Source organism: Salmo trutta, chromosome 24 (genome assembly GCF_901001165.1).
Source record: "Salmo trutta chromosome 24, fSalTru1.1, whole genome shotgun sequence".
Taxonomy (NCBI): Eukaryota; Metazoa; Chordata; class Actinopteri; order Salmoniformes; family Salmonidae; genus Salmo; species Salmo trutta.
This window is the reverse complement of record NC_042980.1, coordinates 26,361,751-26,381,951: the sequence shown is the minus strand read 5'-3', so window position 1 is coordinate 26,381,951 and position 20,201 is coordinate 26,361,751. Positions and strand designations below refer to the sequence as shown.

Sequence of the window (20,201 nt, the reverse complement as noted above, 5' to 3'; positions counted from 1 at the left end):
TTTGTGTGTGTTATGTATGTAGGATATTACGTATTATCTGTTATGTGTATATGTGTGATGATGACATGTTTCTTCTCAATGGTTTAATGCTTATCCCAACATGCACTGTCTTGATTTTGACCATTGTACACATTTATTTTAAGTACCAATAAAGGAGAGCAAAACATCTCCAAAGCCCACTGAGTCACTTGCAAAGAAAGTCAGTCCTCTTGAAGGTAAATGTCTGTTTAATGTTGCATCATGTATGTTCTTTAAATACATTCGTGAATGAATGTTTCTTGGGCAAATATAAATCTTAAACATTCTTTTGAAGCTCCTCAAGATAAGAAAAAGACTACACAGGAAACAAAGCCTGCCTTCCAAGTGCAAGAACAAGATGATATGGAGACAGGTATTCAACAAAAAAATGCACAAAAATATAGACATAAAATGACAAACTAATACCTCGAAAACCACACCAACCAAATACTACTAAGCATTCTATCTTAAGCCTCATTATAGTCGTAGAGGGTTGAGGCTAACATATTTTGCTTGTTTTTTTTTCAAGTCACCAAAATGTATTTGTATAATCTCATTCAACATAAATGGTTGCCTCTTCGATCCACAAAAACATTCCTGTTCTTTGTCCAGTCTCGTTATAATGTTTTATGTGCATGTTATACTATTTAAATCAGGTAGGTGCCACCTCTAACCACCTTCATAGCAATGCTGTGGTTCTGTATGTAATGTCATATCATGTTAAATGTCTTACTAAAGTTCTCATCCTGAAATGTATTAGTGAATGTGAGCATGTCATAGTTTCCATGTTATATCTTCACTTGATAATATTACTTCACTCATCTTCATCTTTGATTGGTTATGGGAGAAAATTCCCTTGGAATTCCCAATTGGTTCCACAAGATAATGTCCAATACCATTCAAAGACAAAAGTGAATCATTCTCCTTAAGTGATTGGGCTGGTTATACAACTCCCCTCAATCACATCTCAATGTCCTGACCGTACTTGATACATTGAGGCTTGTATCCCATATATCTTCAAATGAATGTGAATCTTTGTACTAAACAGTGTTTACTTTTCCTTAATTTCCCTACTAGGTGAAGGCAAGCAGGCACCTGGACCTGCTAAGAAAGGTATGATGAATACTTTGTTTTTCACTTTACATTTCACTATTCCTTGCATATAAATAAATATCTAGCTCAATATTTGAAATATACAGTCGAATTTCCTACTTTATTGTTGTTTTCTGTGAGTTTGTTTGTTGAATTTTGTTTGTTTGTTGGTTGGTTGAGTATTCTGTGTGTTGTCTTGTTTGCTGTATAGCTAAATCTCAGTGTTTGATGTGATGTTTTCAATGTTGTTATCTTGTTAAGTGAGCTGTTATGTGTAATATGAAACCTTTACTGCAGTTCTCCGACAAAAAGCAAAAATTCATGTTGAGAAAGAAGAAACACTTGTACTGCCAACCTTGAAGAAAACAACCAGGATATCCAAAGATGTGGCACAAGAACAGGAGATTATATCACTGAAGAAAGTGCCTTCAGTCCCCTTTGAAGATCTGCCAGCGCCACCAAAGAAACCTCCTCCAAAAATTACAAAGCATACAATCCATGACTTTGAAGAGAGAGTGCATGAAGAAGTTGAAGTAACAGTATATGAAAGGTATGAGGCAGAGCAAATCGGCAAGACAGATAAAATCAGCCAGATACCTGATGGAGCTAAAGTAAAGACACCTAAAGAGGTTGAAACAAAAGACTCAACTGAGGACAAATGGTCTCGGAAGACCATTCTCAGAGATGAAAAAGAAGAGGACAAAATGACTTTGAAGAAAACTCCCAAGGCTGTGAAAGAAGAGGAACCAACAGACCCCAGTTTAGCCCTAAAGAAAGTGTCAAGATTGCCATCAGATGAAAAAGGAGAAGAAACTGTGACCTTAAAACCGTTCCAAAAATCTCCTAAAGCAGGAACCGTTGAGCCAGAGAAGGACAAGTACAAAGATAAGGAATCTGGGGCTTTCAAAAGAGGTGAGAGACCATCAAGAGATGAAGACATCAAAGAACCTGTTGATCGTAAGAAAGCTGATAGAGTTCCTAGTGCTAAAGAAGAGTCACAGGCAGTCAAATTAAAACAAGTGACCAAAGTTCCTGAAGATGAACAAGTCCAGGATTCGGACAAACCACTGACAAAGGTGAAAAGGATTCCAATACAGGAGCAAGAGAAGGAAGATGTTAAATTGAAGCCATTTTCAAAGTCACCTAAAGCTGACACTGAAGCTGTGAAGCCTGAGAATGAGCCTGAGAAGAAGAAAGAGGCTCAAAAAACCCTTCAACAAAAGCCAAGTCCTCCAAAGACAGCACCCATAAAGAAAATGGAAAAGAGTCCTAAAGAGGAAGAGCCAGTACAGTTAAAAAAGGTTGAGCAGGTGCCAAAAGAACAAGAGGACAAAGAAAAAGATAAGCCTTCAAAGCATGAAGAGACACTTAAGAAAATGGTAGAACTGAAAAAGACTCCTTCACCTAAGGTTGAAAAACCAAAGCCAAAAGAAATTGAAAAAATTACTATGGAGAGGAAGCCCAGTGCAGAAAGGACCAAAAAGCTACCCAAAGAAGTTTCACCAAAAGATTCATTTGAAGGTGTTACCCTCAAAAAAGTTCCAAAGAAATCACCACAAGAGGAAACTGATGGAGCAAGACTGAAGAAGGTGCCGGCAATGAAAGAGCTTTCCCCTAAAGCTGTACAGTTACGAAAGATCTCGACTCAGCTGGAGGAGGAAGTATTTGAAGAGGAGCCAGATGTTGAGGAGGAATCTGACAGTGAAGGTTGGGGATGGGAACTTGCCCCTCGTGATAGTCCTGGATCCACAGAAGATTTGGGAGAGGAAGGTGATGCACTTGGAATGCCAAGACGAGGTGAGATGAAGGCTGGAGCGAATCACCATTGAAGAAAAAGTCCTTAACCCCAAAATAATCTCCACCCATTTTCATCTGAATGTTTTCATTTTCTACATGTTAATGTTTGTGATAATTTCGCATTGTTTCTTCATGTCGATCATTTTCATCAGAAAAAGTATTTCATCCTAAATAATCTTCATCCATTTCCGTCTTAAAGTTTTTATGTTCTATGTGTTGTTTGTCATCGTTTTGTGTTGTTTCTCCATGTCAGTCTCCATGTTTCTATTAATTGTCTGTCAATCCATGTAAAAAGCACATGTTTGGCATGCTGTTTTTCCACATGGTGTTTGACATTGTGTATTATATACCCATCTCCCATCATCCATTGTTAATTTGTTTCCATCATCACCCTTTGTCTTTATTTATCTCTCCATATTGTATGTACAATTCTGAGTAAAATATTTATAAGTGATTTGAATGTGATCTGTCTTTACGGTATAGTCATTTTAAATATCTTAAACAGATGGAAAGCCAGCAGAAGAAGCAGGCACAGGCAGAGGTAGAGGTAGAGGCCTCAAAGGTAAGACTGGTTACATCCATGTGAAAATAAGAACCTTTTTAGAGTGCAGCGTCAGCACACTCTACTCTCAATGTTCTCACTGTAACTTATTTTGAATAGTTATATAATAACCAACAATAAGCACTGTTCGAACTTTAAAACGGGCAGAATGATTCATCTTAAATTGCTTGTCAACAGCTTTTTAATATAATTTATACTTTTTAAACTATTAACCTTTTTGTCCTCCCCAAAGCCTCCATCCACTTCAATGGGATGTCTTCAGCATTATAAACTTCCCATAATTCAGCAATGACATCCAACATTCTATCCACTGTCAACACTTGCTTTTGATACAAATCAGCTACTTTGACCACTTTTCTAACAATTTAGACAAAACTTTGTCTATAACCAGGTTTCCATCCAACCTTTTTATGCGAGTGAAGTACATGTCGGATAAAAAATGTCACAACAGGCCTGATGAAAAAGCAAATTTGTCGCTACTTTCCAAATGTTGACAAAACAAAATATGTTAGACAAGGTGGGATCTTTTGTGCCGGTAAAATTAATTATGTGAGAAATGGCGGTGGAACTATTTTATGCGCAAATATTGATTATAATAACCATCATATTGTCACACGATGACATGTTGTGTGGTCCTCCGACTATGACTCGGGAAAACATGCAGTCTATTAGGCTACAGATGAAATACGTTATGATGAATTTCACAGGGTGGTGAAAGTGCAAGATGATGAGCTTAGTGCTCCTTTCCAGTGAATATCAAAGGTCTTATTCTGGTGACATGATGATCAATGCTTGGCTGCTGATTGACAAATAAAAATGATCTCACTCTTTTTTTCCATAATAATCTCATCATGTAGGCTATACTGTATACTGTATCTACTACCAATCCAGAGATAAAGCTGTGTTACTAACCTTGTCAACTACTTTTTCTCTTAACTTTTAAAATCTGAAATTTTGATCTCTTTCCCAACAAGTTAGACAAAAACTAGGAGTGTATGAAATCTTTGTTTCTTTCTCTGTTTTTCAAATAATATAATGGAAATGTATTCTACCAGTACAGAAATACAGCTATTTAAGTAACATAAACTTCTTTCTTTGGTTGCTACGGTCTTAGAAAAAAAGGTGCAATCTAGAACTTAAAAGGGTTCTTCGGCTGTCCCCATAAGAGAACCTTTTGAAGAACCCTTTTTGGTTCCAGGTAGAACCCTTTTGAGTTCAATGTAGAACCCTTTACACAGAGGGTTCTACCTGGAACCCAAAAGGGTTCTACCTGGAACCAAAAAGAGTTCTACCTGGAACGAAAAATTATTTTTTCTAAGTGTAGTTATGCAGGCTGGCTAACATTCCCTTGCTAGCCAACTAAATGTATTATTCATAATGAGGAAGCTGTCTTACTGCAGTTAATACAGTAACTATCTAACATTTGCTGTATCTAGCAGCATGTTGAATTAAGCAATGAGAGACTGCTGGTCGAGTCCATGTCCAAGTCACTAATGGTCGAATATATATATAAAATGTATATATTTTAAATTAATAACCTTTATTTAACTAGGCAAATTATTATTTACAACGACGGCCAAACCCTAACCCAGACGACACCGGGTCAATTGGGCGCTGCCCTATGGGACTCCCAAACACACCTGGTTGTGTTACAGCCTGGAATCGAACCAGGGTCTGTAATGACACCTCTAGCACTGAGATGCAGTTTCTTAGACCGCTGCGCCACTCGGGAGCCCCCCCAAGTGCAGTGATAATTCAAATGGAACTGTTAACAGGCATTTATCATGTATTATCTTGAATAACAAGCACCTATCAACCAAACAGCATTCAGGATACAAACTCCCTGTTTTATAAAGGGTACTATCTCACTACTATTTCTCTGATAGTCACTAGCCTGATTCTACTTCACTAGCATACATTTTTCAACACAAGCCAGTAGCATCTAAAAATGTAAACTTCTAAACTTCTTCCACTACCATAAAAATACTGTACCTTTGCACACACATTTTCTATTAGGAAAAATATGTTTCTAGTTTTTACACTGTAAGTGTTAACATTGTAAGTGTTACAAATTAGTATTAGTATTAGTTTGAACATTTTAACACTTTTAAAGTTGCACTATGCAGAAATCGCTCCTCCATTTCTTGGTTGCTAAAACTCTAATAGTTCGCCTAATTTCAGTTTATGTGACAAAATATATATGGTGTAGAGAATCATTGTATCTAAACCACCGTGAAATATAGTTTCCATAACCAAAAATATTGTTGTTTCAGCTGTTTGAAGCTGGTGTACAAAACCAAAAGTAAAAGATGCAAAAACAAAACTTAGGAACGGGACCCATAGAAATAGTGCACATAGAACAGATCTACAGTTTCTTAGACTTGCTTTCAAGTAGAATGATAGATCTATAGCTCACATTTCTATGTGAATTTGGTCAGTTCGCCCAAAACATTACATATCAACACTTTAACTGATGTAAACAGGCTAAACATCTAATCTGTGTAATTGTGTCTGAATTGTAGCAGGCAAAACCCCATCCCCTGGTGAAGGCAGGGGTAGAGGACTGAAACCCGGTGGTGGAGGAGACAAACCACCCGATGCTAATCCTTTCGGATTCCAGCTTAAAGCAGTTCCACTGAAGTTCACGAAACCACTCAAAGACATAGTGTTACAAGAAGGTGACGCTGTTGGTGCTTCTGCTACGTTTGAGTGTGAGGTTTCACCTTCTACTGCAGTAACTACATGGATGAAAGATGACAGCAACCTAAGAGAGAGTCCAAAACACAAATTCACCTCTGATGGCAAAGATCGCAGACTAGCCATTATTGACGTCCAACTTTCTGACACTGGAGAATATACCTGTGTGGCCAAGCTGGGCAACAAGGAAAAGACAACAACCGCTAAACTCATTGTTGAAGGTATTTCAGATAATTAAGAATTTATGTATTTATAAGAATCTTATTTTTTTAACAAAATCATGTAAACCACTAAAAAACTGATCACAATTAATTTACTGGTAATGTAGATTAAATAAAAATGTTTTACTTAATGTTTTGTTTTATATTGTTTTATAAAAATGTATACCGTATAACTACACAATTTTATGGAAAGTACTCCCTTTTTGATAAAGTATTCCTTAATCTATGTAGCTTCTATGTCAGATTTAAGTTGCAATGATTGTTACATGTATGTATTATTGATATGCGTTGATGCATTTTACCTTTACATTTTGATGCAAATAACTTGAATGTAAATAACGACCTAATACTAACCCAATACTTACGCATTCAGAACTGCCCGTGAAGTGGGTGAAGGAGCTGGATGAGGAGACGTCAGTCCTGAAGGGGCAGCCTATGTACCTAACCTGTGAGTTGAACAAGGAGAGAGAAGTGACCTGGATGAAGAGTGGTAAGGTCCTCAAAGTAATCCCTGGAAAGGTGGCCATCAACGTCATTGGAATGCAACATGCCGTTACGATCCAGAACACGGGCGATGACGACGCTGGAATCTACGCATGCGAGTGTGAACTCATCAGGACCAAAACAACTGTGAAAATCATTGGTTTGTAGATAATTCCCTAAATAAACTGTTGACACCTACCAACGATATAAATATACTCTATCTGTTCATCTATGTACAAAAACTGATTACATCTTAATTTTACAGAAATTATCAGAGACTGGTTGGTGAAACCATTGAGAGATCAGCATGTGAAACCCAAGGCCACTGCCACTTTCAAGTGTGAGCTCTTCAAAGAAACCCCCAACTGGAAGTTTTTCAAAGGCAATGATGAGATTACTAATGATCCTACTGACAAGACTGAGGTCAAGAAAGAAGGAAAAGTCTTGACTCTCACAATAAAGAATGCACAGCCCGACGATATTGGAGAATATGCCATGGAAGTTGAAGGCCACAGATACACAGCTAAACTGACTCTTGGAGGTTGGTTGCACAATCACACATATCTTGTATGTTGTTGAATCAAGGAAGGCTACCTACATGAAGTGAATGCTTATTATATACTTATGATATTTTTACAGAACGTGAAGCTCAGATCTTGAAGCCTCTCTCCAGTTGTGAGGTGGTCGAGAAAGAGGATGTTACATTTGAAACTGAGATATCTGAAGAGGATGTGCCTGGAGAATGGAAACATAGAGGGCAGGTCTTAACAAGATCACCGGTAAGACTTGTCTTATGATTTGACTGAAATATTTCCCCAGACATTAACCGTAACCTAAACTTTCAGAAAAACTGTTTTAAATGTTGAACAGTCTTCGATATCTGTTTAACTTTTTTTTTTTTTTTTTGCATTTTCAGACATGTGAGATCAAAATGGAGGGCAAGAAACGTTTCCTAACTCTGAAAAGTGTTCCACTGGACGCGTCTGGTGAAGTGTCTTATACAGCTCTGAATGCTGTCACTAGTGCTGTGCTCACAGTCAAGGGTAAGCAGTTGTTCCAAGAGCAAATTATGTATGTATGTATCGATGATATTATGCATGTATTGATAAAGAGATCATTATTTGTATCTCCCAGAACTGGAAATGGACTTCACAGTCCCCTTGAAGGACGTGTCTGTACCTGAAAAGAAACAGGCTATGTTTGAGTGTACTATCACAAAGGATGTGCCAAAAGTCATGTGGTTTAAGGGTTCTGACACCATTGGTACATCAGACAAAAAATATGAAATAATCGATGATGGAAAAAAACACATGTTGGTCATAAACAATTGTGAGTTTGATGATGAGGGATTTTACAGTATTGAAGCCTTGGGCAAAAAGTCAACCGCTACACTCACTGTGGAGGGTAAGTGTGGAACCATTGTTATTAGATTTGACGTCCTTTGAGTGGTTTTCGTTTGCTATCATCAAAAGTTGTTCCCTGTGATTCATTAATTCATTTCCTAGTTGGAATTTCTTTTAACTAAGTCCAATATGCACTCATCTAACATATAGGTATGAGGCTCAAATTTGAATTGCCACTTCAGGACCAAACTGAGAAGGAAGGTAACACTGCTCGGTTTGAGCTTGAGCTCTCTCATGAGAATGTACCTGTGACATGGTACAAAAATGAAACCAAACTCCATGTGAGCCGAACCGTGCTCATCTATAGTCGTGGAAAGAAACATACACTAGAAATCAAGGAGTTGACTCTAGATGATATCTGCCAGATTAAGGCAGAGGCTAAAGGAATTCCCTCAATGGCAAACCTGACGGTGATAGGTAACCCCTGCTTTGTTCCTTTATTTATTGTTTGTTTCTTTGTTGTGATTGAAATCCTTGAACTCATTTAAGGATTTGCACCATGCTACATTACATAAATGCAGAATACAAAACCCATATCCTCCTGATGACTTTTCCATGTTCCAGAGGGGGATGCATACTTCGTAGTGAAGTTGCAGGATTATACTGCAGTCGAGAAAGACGAAGTAACTCTGGACTGTGAACTCAGCAAAGATGTCCCAGTCATGTGGTACCATAATGAAACTGAAATTAAGGCCTCTAAGATGGTAACCATAAGTGCTGATGCAAATCGAAGAGTGTTGTCCATTAAGAAAGTGGATGACAGAGATAAGGGACAATACATATGTGATTGTGGAACGGACAAAACCATGGCAAATATTAACATCGAGGGTAAGCAATTACAAATGTTTGTCATAGAACAAACATTTATTTTGAGAACATTCGTGCGTTTTTTTCTTGTAATTGTAATGTTCTCAATCCTGAATTGCAGCTCGAGATATAAAGATAACTCGCCCAATGTATGGCGTTGAGGTCTTTGATGGTGAGACCGCTCGTTTTGAGGTAGAACTCTCTGAAGATGATGTCCATGGACAGTGGAAACTGAACGGAGAAGTCCTTACTCAATCCCCTGTATGTTACATAGACCAAATAATTCTCACTGTTGTTTTACCATTCTACCACTCATATCAATTACGTGATCATTCATTCACATCCATTACGTTATCTTGAAATATTATAATGAAACAGCCTATAGCATTCTCCCCCTCCTTCCTCCCTTTCCTCTTCGTCTTCATCTAATCTGGACAATTTGACATTCATTTTACCACCATTTGCAGGACATTGAAATCATAGAGGACGGTGCAAAGCACACGTTGATATTGTATAACCTCAAGGCCCCCTTGTCAGGGGAGATTGGATTTACAGCTGCCAATGCTAAATGTGTTGCTAATCTGAAAGTGAAAGGTGAGATTAAAAAGAAACATTTGGTTGGTGATCTAATCTGATAATGTAAATGTAAATATTTTCAGTGGTGGTATTCTATACATTGCCACGATGCCACATTGTCTCTGTTTCCTTCTGAAATACAGAGAGTCCTATTACATTTGTCACACCTTTGAGTGATGTGCAAGTGTATGAAAAGGATGAGGCCAGATTTGAGTGTGAGGTGTCAAGAGAACCCAAGAGCTTCCGTTGGTTCAAGGGATCTCATGAGTTGACAGCTGATGATAAGTTTGATATTATCCATGAGGGAAAAAGACACACTCTGGTGGTCAAATCTGCCGCATATGATGATGAAGCTAAGTACATATTTGAGGCAGAAGACAAGAGAACCACTGGCAAACTAGTTATCCAAGGTAATCTGAAGATATTTTTTTGTGCTTCCTGTTTAAATCCTGATTCAATTCATTACAAGTGATTGAAATTGATCTTCTCACGATGACGATGATTTAATTTCTTATGAATTGAATGTCTTATCAGGAATTCGCCTTGAGTTTGTCAAGCCCATTAAGGATGTCACTGTCAAGGAGCGTGAGACGGCAGAGTTCAGTATTGAACTCTCACATGACAACATCCAGGTCACCTGGTACAAGAACGGTGTGCGTTTGCATCCCAGCAAAGTTGTGCACATGTCAGACGATGGCAAGATGCACAAATTGACCTTCAAGGAGGTGTCCATTGATGACACATCCATGATCAAAGTAGAAGCCATGGGCAAAAGCTCAGAGGCCATGCTCACAGTCCTCGGTTAGTATACCGTTAAAATCCTTGAAACGTTGTTGGCGAAACAGGTGAGTTACCGTTGTCGAAAGTGAAATATCACACACACAACTCATCATGGTTTCTTTTTCATCAACAGAGGGAAAGCCTTACTTCACGACAAAACTGCATGACTACTCAGTCACTGAGAAGGATGAACTGACAATGGTTTGTGAACTGAGCAAGCCCAATGCAGAGGTGAAATGGTTCAAGGGTGGCCAGCAAATCACTCCCTCCAAGAATGTGGCCATCAAAGCCGATGGAAAGAGGCGTATGCTGATCATTAAGAAGACAGAGAAAGCCGACATTGGAGAATACACCTGTGATTGTGATTCGGATAAAACTACGGCCAAGCTCAACATTGAAGGTATCCTTTAGTGTTTTTAGCTCAGCATTTGACGGATGCAGTGTCTTTTCTTTCATTCATACAAACACTTGTCTTTGTGTTTGTTCTACAGAGCGTGACATTAAGTTTGTCAGGCCCCTGTACAGCGTGGAAGTCACAGAAACTGAAATTGCCAAGTTTGAGACTGAGATCTCTGAGGAGGAAGTACATGGTCACTGGAAACTCAAGGGAGAGGCCCTTCATCAGTCTGCTGTAAGAAAATATCCATATTATTTTTACTACATAATTGGACGTTCCTTACTACGTTTCATAGCAGCCGAGAAAAAAATCACTTGATGATGATCACTTAGTGACTGTTTGTGTATTTTCTTTCAAGGACTGTGAGATTAAGGAGGAGGGTACAAGGCATGTGCTGATCCTGTACAACGTTCGCATGGATCAGGCCGGAGAAGTTGACTTCCAGGCTGCCAATGCTAAATCCAATGCTCAGCTTAGAGTTAAAGGTGAGAATGATTTAATACACTCACACATTTATCTGACAATTAGATAAATATTGATTTGTTAAAGCCACACTTTGTCAAAAGTGTGTTTTACAAGGGAGGACTAAGGGAGAATTCCAACAGGTTGATTGACAGGGACAGATTGCCTAGTCGATGGTTTGGCAGGGCGTGGGCTAATGGCCAATCAGGTGTTGTGGCTATTTTAGAAGCCACATGCCTTATCTAGAGTGGGCGGTTAGTGATTGGCAGAGCTAATGTACAACCTGCCGTACTTCAAAGTTTTCTGCTGACCATATAGATCTCAAGGAAACTGGGTATGCAAATGAGAAAGGCCCCCCCAATGACAAGTCTCTCTGCGTTAGTCCTAGCAGTTTTCCTGGTGGTTTACAGGGCTCCAGAGCAGTGGCCGGCCATCAGGGGATCCGCAAAAATGAGGATTAGCAGTTAAGGATTTATTTAGTTTCTCTTGGGATTTTGGAATGACTAACGATGTCTTCTCCTCAATCTAAAGCGCGAGTGATCGGCCTGCTGCGGCCTCTCAAGGATGTTACTGTTACTGCCGGGGAGACCGCCACCTTCGACTGTGAACTGTCATATGAAGGAATTGCTGTGGAATGGTTCCTAGGGGGTGCAAAGTTGGAGCCAAGTGACAGAGTAAGTGTTTATACCATCTTAAACACTGACAACACCTCAAGTAATTGATATGGAAACATGCCAAGACTTTGAACTGTACTTATAAACAACAGTTTTTCCATATGACTGACAAATACATGTTAAACAAAGGAAAACACCGCCCGCTGCGGCGTTTTCCTTTCTGTTTTCCATGAGTTTGCCTATAACTCCAGCACCTGCGGAAAGTACCTGGATGTGCGCATGTTCTTCAGCTTTTGACAAATACATGTTGTCATGGAATATACTACCTGGATTATCACCTATTCTCATATCCCAAATACTTTGTTTTAACATGATCTCAACTATCTCCTATGTTTACCTTAATTTTATTCCAAATGTTTGTTTAATTTAAATGGATCTTAGATTGTCCTGTTGCATTATTTACTTTAATACATTTTGTTTAAATTTTCTTGCATGTGCAACCTACATGCTTTTTGCATATAGACCTGTGAGGATCAGGATTCCAGTTGGGGATTTGATCTGGGTTTTGAGATAACGCAGGAGGGCTTTTCTGCCCTGCAAGCGTTCTTCTAGTTATTTTTAACCGCTTCAAGTGTGTGCGTCCAGTGGCAGGTGGCTTGAAGAGCTATTTCACAGTTATAATTTTTAAATCTGAAATGTGTTGTGTTAGGCCTGTACATATTTAATTATTTAATTCATTCCTGTGGGTTTGAAGTGTGAAACGTTATATGATAGGTTGATTTACGATGTCGTGTAGCCTGGTTTTCTCTTCAGTTACGATCAGTTATATAAACTCAGCAAAAAAAGAAACGGCCCTTTTTCAGGACCCTGTCTTTCAAAGGTAATTCGTAGAAATCCAAATAACACAGATCTTCATTGTAAAGGGTTTAAACACTGTTTCCCATGCTTGTTCAATGAACCATAAACGGACAGCTGATCATTCTCGCAGTGGCAGACCACGTGTAACAACACCTGCACAGGATCAGTACATTCGGACATTACACCTGTGGGACATGTACAGGACAACCAAGAACACACAATCCCTCCATCAGTGCTCAGACTGTCCTCAATAGGCTGAGAGAGGCTGGACTGAGGGCTTGTAGGCCTGTTGTAAGGCAGGTCCTCACCAGATATCACCGGCAACAATGTCGCCTATGGGCACAAACCCACCGTCGCTGGACCAGACGTGACTGACAAAAAGTGTTCTTCACTGATGAGTCGCAGTTTTGTCTCATTAGGGGTGATGGTCGGATTTGCATTTATCGTCGAAGGAATGAGTGTTACACTGAGGCCTGTACTCTGGAGTGGGATTGATTTGGAGGTGGAGGGTCTGTCATGGTCTGGAGCGGTGTGTCACAGCATCATCGGACTGAGCTTGTTGTCATTGCAGGCAATGTCAATGCTGTGCGTTACAGGGAAGACATCCTCCTCCCTCATGTGGTACCCTACCTGCAGGGTTGTTGTTTTAAAGTGGCTGTTTAAAGTTGTTTGAAATATCTTGTGTGCAAAAGAATATACAGTCTACCTTGCAATAGATACAGCTAAATAACTGCTCGATAATCCTTTGCCAAAGGCCTATGAATGAACTGCTATGATCTTCATGTTTTCACATATGTCATTAGGCATGTCATGACTATTTGTAATAGGGAAAAAAACTATAGAACCTATGACTGTGATTGCTGTACCACTGTACCATAACCGGTAATCCTTCTACCCCCCCCAAAAGATTTAGATGCACTATTGTAAAGTGGTCGTTCCACTAGATATCTTAAGGTGAATGCACCAATTTGTAAGTCGCTCTGGATAAGAGCGTCTGCTAAATGACTTAAATGTTAAATGTAAAATGTAGTTCTATATTGTTTACATTCAAGAGGTTTTGTCTTAGTTAACCAACTCCCCCAGGCTTTGGGAAAGTGGAGGAGTCAGATGGCAACAGGAGTTAAAATTGAGTCTAGGGCCCCTTCAGTCCCTTGTCACCAGCTGCTGATGTTCAATCAGGGGAAGAAGTAAATAGCTTGACCACCCATAGCTGTCACCGTCCCCCTGATTAATCAAACTGCTTGATTTGCACAGGTGGTCACCCGAGCAGAAGGCAAAACTCACACTCTGACTCTCAGAGATGTCAAGATTTCAGAGGATGGGGAAGTTAAACTCACTGCAAAGGATTTCCAGATTGAGGCCAGACTACATGTGAATGGTAGGTTGCGGTTTGTGGTATTTAGTTGTGGTTGTTATAGAGATGATTGCCCCAACTGCTCTCTTAACCAACATGGAGACCTGTTTTTTTGTGAATTCGATAAGGTTAAACAACAATATAGTCACAATATTTACTCTATAAAGCATACTGGACAGATACATATGGTGCACTATATGGTGCTATATAGACCAGGTTCATAGTAACGCAATGATTCCACTTTACATTAAATGGCCAGAATTGGGAGTATTTGCCTTGCATTTACATACAGTGAGGGGAAAAAGTATTTGATCCTCTGCTGATTTTGTACGTTTGCCCATTGACAAAGAAATGATCAGTCTATAATTTTAATGGTAGGTTTATTTGAACAGTGAGAGACAGAATAACAACAAAAAAATCCAGTAAAATGCATGTCAAAAATGTTATAAAATGATTTGCATTTTAATGAGGGAAATAAGTATTTGACCCCTCTGCAAAACATGACTTAGTACTTGGTGGCAAAACCCTTGTTGGCAATCACAGAGGTCAGATGTTTCTTGTAGTTGGCCACCAGGTTTGCACACATCTCAGGAGGGATTTTGTCCCACTCCTCTTTGCATATCTTCTCCAAGTCATTAAGGTTTCGAGGCTGATGTTTGGCAACTCGAACCTTCAGCTCCCTCCACAGATTTTCTATGGGATTAAGGTCTGGAGACTGACTAGGCCACTCCAGGACCTTAATGTGCTTCTTCTTGAGCCACTCCTTTGTTGCCTTGGCCGTGTGTTTTGGGTCACTGTCATGCTGGAATACCCATCCACGACCCATTTTCAATGCCCTGGCTGAGGGAAGGAGGTTCTCACCCAAGATTTGACGGTACATGGCCCCGTCCATCGTCCCTTTGATGCGGTGAAGTTGTCCTGTCCCCTTAGCAGAAAAACACCCCCAAAGCATAATGTTTCCACCTCCATGTTTGACGGTGGGGATGGTATTCTTGGGGTCATAGGCAGTATTCCTCCTCCTCCAAACACGGCGAGTTGAGTTGATGCCAATGAGCTCCATTTTGTTCTCATCTGACCACAACACTTTCACCCAGTTGTCATTTGAATCATTCAGATGTTCATTGGCAAACTTCAGACGGTGCTTTCTTAAGAAGGGGGACCTTGCGGGCGCTGCAGGATTTCAGTCCTTCACGGCGTAGTGTGTACCAATCGTTTTCTTGGTGACTATGGTCCCAGCTGCCTTGAGATCATTGACAAGATCCTCCTGTGTAGTTCTGGGCTGATTCCTCACCGTTTTCATGATCATTGCAACTCCACAAGGTGAGATCTTGCATGGAGCCCCAGGGCGAGGGAGATTGACAGTTCTTTTGTGTTTCTTCCATTTGCGAATAATCGCACCAACTGCTGTCACCTTCTCACCAAGCTGCTTGGCGATGGTCTTGTAGCCCATTCCAGCCTTGTGTAGGTCTACAATCTTGTCCCTGACATCCTTGGAGAGCTATTTGGTCTTGGCCATGGTGGAGAGTTTAGAATCTGATTGATTGATTGCTTCTGTGGACAGGTGTCCCTTTAAGAGTGTACTCCTAATCTCAGCTCGTTACCTGTATAAAAGACACCTGGGAGCCAGAAATCTTTCTGATTGAGAGGGGGTCAAATACGTATTTCCCTCATTAAAATGCAAATCAATTTATAACATTTTTGTCTCTCACTGTTCAAATAAACCTACCATTAAAATTATACTGATCATTTCTTTGTCAGTGGGCAAACGTACAAAATCAGCAGGGGATCAAATACTTTTTTCCCTCACTGTAGGTTGGCAGAGTATAAGTACTGTGTGAGTACACATTGGGACATAGATTCAGATTTCTTTAGACAATATTTGTCTCCTTGATGCAAAGCACAGACAACAGTATAATGTAGGTGGGTCAGGTGTGAATGGTGTGGGAGCATGATCTACCCAACCAGTCTGAATTAAATGAGAGGCCCATCAGCAAGTATTGCTGTGTTAAGTATGAAATGAGAGCCTGTGAGACAGTCATGTATGCTTTTATAACAGGGTGAGGAGAGGTGTACCCACAATGTTAAGTTTGAATACAAATGTATTAAAAGTATGAATATGTACAGTAATTGCACAAACAACAAACAGGTTGAAGGAATTACATAACGGAATGTGTAGCTTACACTGTAACTGTACCTGCCTTTGTAACTACCAAGTCAAAAAAATATATGTTTTAGGCCACTTAATCTAAAGAGGGACCATAACAATAATAATAGTTGGTGGTACTAATAGAATTTGGTCAAATGAGTTTGTTGGTTTCCTAAGCTGTTATGATATGTAAAGGACAAGTCATCATGTGTAATTCATGTGTGAACTCACAGAGCCACCAGTTGAGTTCAGCAAGCCTCTGGAGGACCAGACAGTTGAGGAAGAGGCTACTGCTACTTTGGAGTGTGAAGTCTCCAGAGAAAATGCTGAGGTCACGTGGTTCCAGGACGGACAGGAGATACGCAAAACTAAGAAATATGACATTGTTGCCGATGGCCGCAAGAGAAGACTAATCATTCATGGCTGCACTCTTGATGATTCAAAAACATATACCTGCGACGCCTCAGAATTCAAAACCTCTTGCTTCCTTAACGTTGAACGTAAGTAAAGTATAGATAATTATATTGTTTGTTTGTTAAAGTATAAATTAAAAACCTTTTGATATTGTTTGTTTGTTTGTTGTTAAGACTACACTTTAGTGTATTTGGCATACTGGTGTATTAATACTTAATCCTTACAGCTCCACATGTTGAGTTCTCTACGCCACTCCATGATGTTGAGGTCAAAGAAAAGGACTCTGCCAGATTTGAATGTGAAGTATCTCGCGAAAATGTCAAGGTATTGATTCCTGACCCTTCACCCCCTACCTCCCGGACCCTACCACTCTCCCAACCCCCACACAACACATGCACACACTTGTTCTCAAATGCACATTCAAACACACCTTCTTATTTGTATAACAATATAATATAGTTGCATGTGGAGTTACAAAACATAATATTAAGACTGAGACTTGGTTGTTTCCTGTCTTCCACTGTTTTTCAACCTTTTACGCTGCTGTTACATTTTGCTCCCTTAATTGTTTCCTTCATTGTCTGGATCAGTACATCTTAACATCATTGTACCGTCATTGTAATGTCCTTGTTTTATGGCTGTTTCTGGAAACAGGTCCGTTGGTTGAAGGACAGCAGTGAAATCAGAAAGGGAAAGAAATATGAAATAATTGCCAAAGGTCGCCAACACATCCTCATCATCCACAAATCAGTGTTCGATGATGAAGCAGAATATGAATGTGATGCAAAGGTCTCCAAATCCTCCGGCATGCTTACAGTCATTGGTGAGTCTGGCACACTTTCTCTGCCTCAAACTGTGAATCCCAAATGGCACCCTATTCTCTATATAGTGTACTACTTTTGACCAGGGCCCACATAGGGATCTGGTCAAAAGTAGTGCACTATATAAGGAATAGGGGGCCATTTGGGACATAGGCAAATAAATTCATTTTAATGTTATATACTATAATCGACTTATCATAATGTATTGACTTAACGGTTATATTGTATTTCCTTTGCAGAGGAAGAGGCTAGGTTCACCAGGAACCTGTCTAACGTGGAGGGAACAGAAACAGACAGCGTGAAGATGATTTGTGAAGTGTCAAAGGCCGATGCTGATGTCATGTGGTATAAAGGAGACCAGGAACTGCCAGAGGGAGGAAGATACGATCAGATCGTAGACGGCAGGAAGAGGATACTCATCATTCAGGATCTCAAAACAGATGATGCTGGAGAGTACCATTGCAAATTGTCCAGCTCAAAGACAACTGGAAACCTGAAAATAAATGGTAATGAAATCAGACATGAGCTCTGTTTCATTTAGTCAGTTAAAGACCTTTGTCCGGTGGAGAAAGTTAAATATCCCGGGTAGTGGCTCCACACTGGCAATACTATTATGAAAACCAAATCAAGGGATGCAGGTAAAAGTATTTGTGGAAAATGAGAGCATATACACTAATCTGTTTTTGTTCTTCCAGAACTGGCTGCTGAGTTTATCTCCAAGCCTCAGAGTCAGGAGGTGGTTGAGGGAGAAAAGGCTGAGTTTGTCTGCTCAGTCTCTAAAGACACATTCATTGTCAAATGGATGAAGGATGATCAGGAGCTAGAAAAAGGGGACAAGTACGACATTGTCTGTGATGGCAAGAGAAGAATACTTGTAATCAAGAACTCTGAACCCAAGGATGAGGGAGCCTATGTTGCCCTCATTGGTACCACCAGAGCTACAGCTGACCTGTTTGTTCTTGGTATGTCATCAATATGTTTGTTTTCTTTTCTATTCCAACCTCTCCAATCTGTATGTGTACAGTATATGTGTCTTTCGGTTGTGGTTGCGATAAAGTACATTTTCTGTTAGACCTGCATGAACAATTGGACAATAAAGTAATATTCTTCTCAGATTTTCTTTGAGGCAGCCTTGGGGAAATAATTAATTTGATCTACTAACTTGTGTTTCTTTCACTTTGATTTCCACAGAAAAACTCAGGATCATTACACCAATCAAAGACACAGAAGCTAAAGAGGGACAAGAGATGGTCTTCAACTGTGAGGTGAACTCTGAGGGAGCTAAAGCTAAGTGGCTGAAGAACGATGAGACCATGTTTGAGAGCAGCAAGTTCGTCATGATCCAGAAAGACAACGTGTTCTCTCTGAGGATCAAGGATGCTGAGAAGTCAGATGAAGGGAACTATACTATTACATTAACTAACCACCGTGGTGAACATGCCAAGAGCTCTGGCAAACTTACCGTAAAAGGTGAACACATTTTTGTTATCAATTTGACCAATGGCTAATTTGATGTAGTAGTATGTCTTATTTTTGTTTGAATTGAGCTACATGACTGACTGATTTATTTGTTTTGTCAACAGAGGAGAGTCTGAAGATCATTGTACCTCTTGAGGACTGCGACACACAGGAAAAGAAGACTGTTAGCTTCTCTTGCAAGGTCAACAGGCAGAAGGTTACTCTGAAATGGATGAAGGCTGGTCAGGAGATCACACTCAGCAAACGCATCCTCTACAGGGTGGACCAATACAAGCACACACTGACCATCAAGGACTGTACTCTCGATGATGAGGGTGAATACACTGTCATGGCTGGTGATGACAAGTCTACAGCTGAGATGATCATCAGCGAAGCCCCCACTGACTTCTCCGCACAACTCAAAGACCAGACCATCACTGAGTTTGAGGATGCTGAGTTCACCTGCAAACTCACCAAGGAGAAGGCTGAGGTGAAATGGTACAGGAATGGACGTGAGATCAGAGAGGGACCCAGGTAGGAAAACCTTTAGACTGCTATGAGGCACGATCACTGTCGCTTTATTGACACTGAAACTAAATCTTTAAAGCTAATTTACCCCTAAGGGCCACCCCAGGATTTTCATTAAATACAGAAAAGCATATTGTAACATTATCCATTTGTTTTTTTTGCAAGGTACATCTTTGAAAAAGAGGGCAAGACCTGCAGGCTGCGTATCAAGGAGTGCAGACCAGATGATGAGTGTGAATATTCTTGTGGCGTCGATGAAAGGAGATCACATGCCCAACTCTTTGTTGAAGGCAAGCCTCTTGAATTCATTCTATGATTCTGTTTGTGTGAGTCCATTTTTCTAGCCGTTCTGTATGAATTCATGTTTCACAAATTCAATTTCTTGTGTAATCTTTATTCCAGAGACCGCAGTTGAGATTGTCAGACCACCTCAGGATGTGTTTGAGCCTCCAGGCTCTGATATTGTGTTTGAGGTGGAGCTCAACAAAGACAGAGTTGAGGTCAAATGGTTGAGGAACAACATGACCATTGTCCAGGGTGACAAGTACCAGATGATGAGCGAGGGCAAGATCCACAGACTCCAGGTGTGTGAGATCAGGCCTCGTGACCAGGGAGAGTACAGAATAATCGCCAAAGACAAGGATGCCAGAGCCAAGCTGGAACTGGCAGGTATGTCATCATAGACTTCATATCCTCTCCGATTCCACAATAAA

General features: G+C 40.0%; 2 protein-coding genes across 2 annotated transcripts in view; both read left to right on the top strand.

Moving 5' to 3' along the window:
• The window catches only part of LOC115160992 (titin), a 179,609-nt gene that overhangs the window by 72,060 nt on the left and 87,348 nt on the right, over positions 1-20,201 (top strand). The window contains exons 78-107 of the mRNA XM_029711620.1: positions 144-215; positions 314-391; positions 1,096-1,131; positions 3,413-3,469; positions 5,992-6,387; positions 6,761-7,030; positions 7,136-7,411; positions 7,510-7,649; positions 7,787-7,913; positions 8,005-8,274; positions 8,424-8,690; positions 8,838-9,101; positions 9,202-9,341; positions 9,548-9,674; positions 9,800-10,066; positions 10,191-10,457; positions 10,570-10,836; positions 10,928-11,067; positions 11,192-11,318; positions 11,827-11,969; positions 14,022-14,145; positions 16,501-16,767; positions 16,908-17,005; positions 17,336-17,504; positions 17,742-18,008; positions 18,198-18,464; positions 18,694-18,972; positions 19,086-19,494; positions 19,654-19,778; positions 19,891-20,157. Of these exons, the coding sequence (XP_029567480.1) occupies positions 144-215; positions 314-391; positions 1,096-1,131; positions 3,413-3,469; positions 5,992-6,387; positions 6,761-7,030; positions 7,136-7,411; positions 7,510-7,649; positions 7,787-7,913; positions 8,005-8,274; positions 8,424-8,690; positions 8,838-9,101; positions 9,202-9,341; positions 9,548-9,674; positions 9,800-10,066; positions 10,191-10,457; positions 10,570-10,836; positions 10,928-11,067; positions 11,192-11,318; positions 11,827-11,969; positions 14,022-14,145; positions 16,501-16,767; positions 16,908-17,005; positions 17,336-17,504; positions 17,742-18,008; positions 18,198-18,464; positions 18,694-18,972; positions 19,086-19,494; positions 19,654-19,778; positions 19,891-20,157 (6,003 nt within the window). The remainder of the gene's footprint in view (positions 1-143; positions 216-313; positions 392-1,095; positions 1,132-3,412; positions 3,470-5,991; positions 6,388-6,760; positions 7,031-7,135; positions 7,412-7,509; positions 7,650-7,786; positions 7,914-8,004; positions 8,275-8,423; positions 8,691-8,837; positions 9,102-9,201; positions 9,342-9,547; positions 9,675-9,799; positions 10,067-10,190; positions 10,458-10,569; positions 10,837-10,927; positions 11,068-11,191; positions 11,319-11,826; positions 11,970-14,021; positions 14,146-16,500; positions 16,768-16,907; positions 17,006-17,335; positions 17,505-17,741; positions 18,009-18,197; positions 18,465-18,693; positions 18,973-19,085; positions 19,495-19,653; positions 19,779-19,890; positions 20,158-20,201) is intronic.
• LOC115160995 (triadin-like) lies at positions 1,166-3,341 on the top strand. The gene has a single exon (XM_029711621.1). The coding sequence runs from the start codon at positions 1,815-1,817 to the stop codon at positions 2,937-2,939; it is 1,125 nt and encodes a 374-aa protein (XP_029567481.1). The 5' UTR covers positions 1,166-1,814; the 3' UTR covers positions 2,940-3,341.

What these genes read in the sequence shown, in the direction of transcription:
- LOC115160995 (XM_029711621.1), top strand. Translation starts at nt 1,815, where the DNA reads ATGACTTTGAAGAAAACTCCCAAGGCTGTGAAAGAAGAGGAACCAACA.